The 3,623-nt window shown below is 43.1% G+C and overlaps 1 protein-coding gene across 1 annotated transcript in view; it reads right to left on the reverse strand.

The window, feature by feature from the left end:
- Positions 1-414, reverse strand: part of UBQLN1 (ubiquilin 1) — a 24,965-nt gene extending 24,551 nt beyond the window's left edge. Inside the window, exon 1 of the mRNA XM_029962900.1 lies at positions 130-414. Within this exon, the coding sequence (XP_029818760.1) occupies positions 130-414 (285 nt within the window). The remainder of the gene's footprint in view (positions 1-129) is intronic.
- Positions 415-3,623: the final 3,209 nt, after the last annotated feature.

Below are 3,623 nucleotides of genomic sequence, written 5' to 3' on the forward strand. Positions count from 1 at the left end.
GCGCGTGCGCGCGCCCCAGGGCGGGGCGGGGTCTGAGCCGCGTGACAAGACGGGGCGTGGCCCGCGCGCTTTTCCAGCCTTCCCGAGCCTTATCCCGACCGCTTCCATCCCCGCCTCCGCGAACGCTACCTTGTGCGGCACATGCGCAGTGCTAGGTCCCGTTCTGGGATCCTCAGTACCGGAAAGACAAGGACCTACTAGAGAGGGTCCAGCGGGGGCACAAAGATGGTCAGGGGTCCGGAGCATCTCTCCTGTGAGGAGAGACTGCAGGAGCTGCGCCTGTTTAGTGTGGAGAAGAGCAGACTGAGAGGGAATGTCAGCAACACATGCATGTATCTCGAAGGCAGGGCTCAAGAGGATGGTGCCAGAGTCTTTTTGGTGATGCCCAGCGACAGGACGAGGAGCAATGGCCATAAATTAAAACACAGGAAGTTACACCTCAACATGAGGAAGAACTTTTTTCCATTTAGGGTGGCAGAGCGCTGGAACAGCTGCCCAGGGAAGTAATGGATTTTCTCTCTCTGGACACATTCAAAACCCACCTGGACATATTCCTATGTAACCTGCTCTACATGACCCTGCCATGGCAGGGGTGTTGGACTGGATTATCTCTAGAGGTCACTTCCAACCCTAACTACTCTGTAATTCTATGTGATTTTAGATTTTAGTCCCATATTAATCTGTGTGCTTTAACCACCTAGTTAAGGTGGTTAAAGTGTGTGGAAGTTACTTTAGTGGTACACTTCTAGTGGTGCTAAGGTGGTACTAATAAGTAGTAGAACGAGCCTTGCCAACAAACTTCATTACACTTTCACTCTTACACAACCTGAGGGAACGGCCTGAAATTGTGTCAGGGAGGTTTATCTTGGACATTAGGAAAATGTTCTTCACCCAGAGAGTGGTTGGGCACTGGAACAGGCTCCCCAGGGAAGTGGTCACAGCACCCAGCCTGACAAAGTTGAAGAAGCATTTGGATGATAGTCTTGGGCACATGGTGTGACCCTTGGGGATGGTCCTGTGCAGGGCCAAGGGTTGGACTAGATAATCCAACTCAGAATATTCTGTGATTCTGTAAATCTGCCTTTGCCAATACCTTTACTGGTGATTTTGTTGAGCAACACAAACCACCCACTTGCAACTGCCCTTCACCTGCTGCACCAGGCCCTCCCACCCCACAGGCAGCACAGTGCCTCACCCACACACGTCATGGGAAGCTTAACATTTATTGCCAGATGCAAGGGGCATGTGCTTTGGATTTTCAGTAAATCCACAGGGAAGGTCACCAGGAGTTTCCCAGCTAGGAGCTGGGAGTGCAGGTGCCTGCGGCACAGCTGTGGTTTGCAGGAGTCACGATCTGTAACACAATAGTGCAAGCTGTCACAGGGACCTGTCATGACATGGAGGGGTTTGGTGGTGGAAGACTCAAGAAAACTAACTCGGCACAGTTTGTGAAGATACATGAATGAAATAAATCAACACCTGATGCTTTTAAGTTATTTGGCAGAAGCCAAAGGGTAATAAATACTAAACATTGACTACTTTAAAAGTATTGCTACAGAAGTGGTCCATAGCTGGGAATCAGATTTTCCTCAAACTTGCACCAAAAAAACTCAATCACAAATTAAACTTCATATCACCAAGTCAGGTATTCTTCCCAAATATGCCTGCTTCTCAGGAAATTCAAGGTGTCTATTACTGTTTTGTTTTGAAATACATGTGTGGCCTTGAATTCTAGACTCAAATGTCCTTTTTTGCTCAAATAGTAGCCTGAATCATCAGATGATTTTCTGGTTTGGTCTGCTCTTGGGGTAGAGCAGACCTCTTGGAAGTTCTCAGTAGATTTCTTCAGCTGGTACTAAAAAAGTGTAATACAGCACGGTAGGCTCCAACTCTCTAACATTTTTAGTAAAGGAATGTAAGACCTGCTAAGACTTTAAAATAGGAATACCAAAGGCTGGCTGAAGGGAATTCCAGGTTTTGCCTGTTTGTTTCACACAAAAATTATTCCAGGCCTATTTAAGTTCTAAGCCTTTCTTTGGTCACACTTGTTCCTTTCCCACATTAGTTGCTATGCTACAGGGCATTGAATTCTGCTGCAGCAGAAGTCCTTTGGATTTTTGATTCTGGAGAACTGAAGCAATTCATCGAATTATTCTCTCTAAATATCTAGCAATTTAATGATCTCTTGAAACAGATTGATTAGATTTTGGGAAGAGATAGATATTCTGGATTTCCTAATGCAAAATTGCTTACAAATACAAATACGTTGGAAAAGAAGTCACATCTCAAAGTTATGGGCACCAATGATTTGATTAGAAAAAAGTCTTGGTCTTGTAACTCTTGGTAAATATTTCCTATGGGACAGCAGATAATGAAAACACACCTCCCTAAATAAAGGGGTTTTAGTTTGAATCAGACTGGTAACAAAGCAGATTACTTAATTTCAACCAGTAGTGTTCTATCTGTCAGGATAAGATTATGCACACCCTATGCTGTGTGGTTACAGGGTTCGCGGTTCTGAAAAGTGGTGTTAGTACATCCTGAAGATATGGTATTTGCAAATTATTTTCAAAGAGTTGGCCAGAAAACAAACAAACAAACAACAACAACAACAAAAAGGTAGGTTTTAGACGTACAGGTATTTTACTTTGTTTCTTCCTTAGTCTCTTCTCTGGTTCCTTCCCTCCAACTTCTGTGTTTTCTGCTTGTTCCCTGGGTCAGAGATTTTCTAATCTGTCTCTAGTCAGCCAGCTCCATTGTATTTCTGCAATGTTCCACTTCAAGAACTATCCCCAAATACGTAAGATCCCAGGATTTAACACTGCATTCAGTGCTACACAAACAATTCTGCATTTCTATAGCATATTGCATTCACAGTTAACATGGGACAAAAGAAACATTTGAGCTTAGTCTTTTTAGCACAAAAGAAATTGTTTATTACTAGGCAAGCTCTGAAGAACAATATAGGGCACTTTCCAAACCTAACAGGTATGGAAGATCTTTAGCCATGGTATTTGTACATGTCAGTGCCTACATTTTGCAGCTGAAACTCATGTAGGTATGAACAGGATACAGATAATAGAATCTTAGAATCATAGAACAGTTTGGGTCAGAAGGGACCTTCCAACATGTAAGTCTAGCCCCCTGCCATGGGCAGGGACATCTTTCACTAGGTTAGGTTGCTCAAAGCCCTGTTCAACCTGACCTTCAATACTTCCAGGGATGGGGCACCCACAAACCATTGTTACCAACTACCTATCTCCAACCTATTTATCTTTAAATTCTACTCATCTTTCCTTGCATTTATGAGCTACAAATTGCTAGGAGTTTTTGTAGATTCAGTCCAATGTTGAAGTGGTTAAAAAATCAATATGTTGTCATGTTTAAGAGAAGTTCTTTTAAAGCTGCAGTGTAACAAGAATGGAGTCCTGTATTTTGTCGTATCTTCTCCTATTACATATAGCAGTGGCGGTCTTAAAAATAAAAGCTAGACACGATCCCAGTATGGCGGAACTGGAATAGTTTATTGAACATGAGAACACTATTTTAAAGGATCTGGGGCTGGACATGTTAATGAAGAGGACGAGCTATGTTAATTAGATAATTACACAAGTTTTTACTAC

Source organism: Manacus vitellinus, unplaced genomic scaffold (assembly GCF_001715985.3).
Source record: "Manacus vitellinus isolate BGI_N305 unplaced genomic scaffold, ASM171598v3 scaffold_50_pilon, whole genome shotgun sequence".
NCBI classification, from domain to species: Eukaryota; Metazoa; Chordata; class Aves; order Passeriformes; family Pipridae; genus Manacus; species Manacus vitellinus.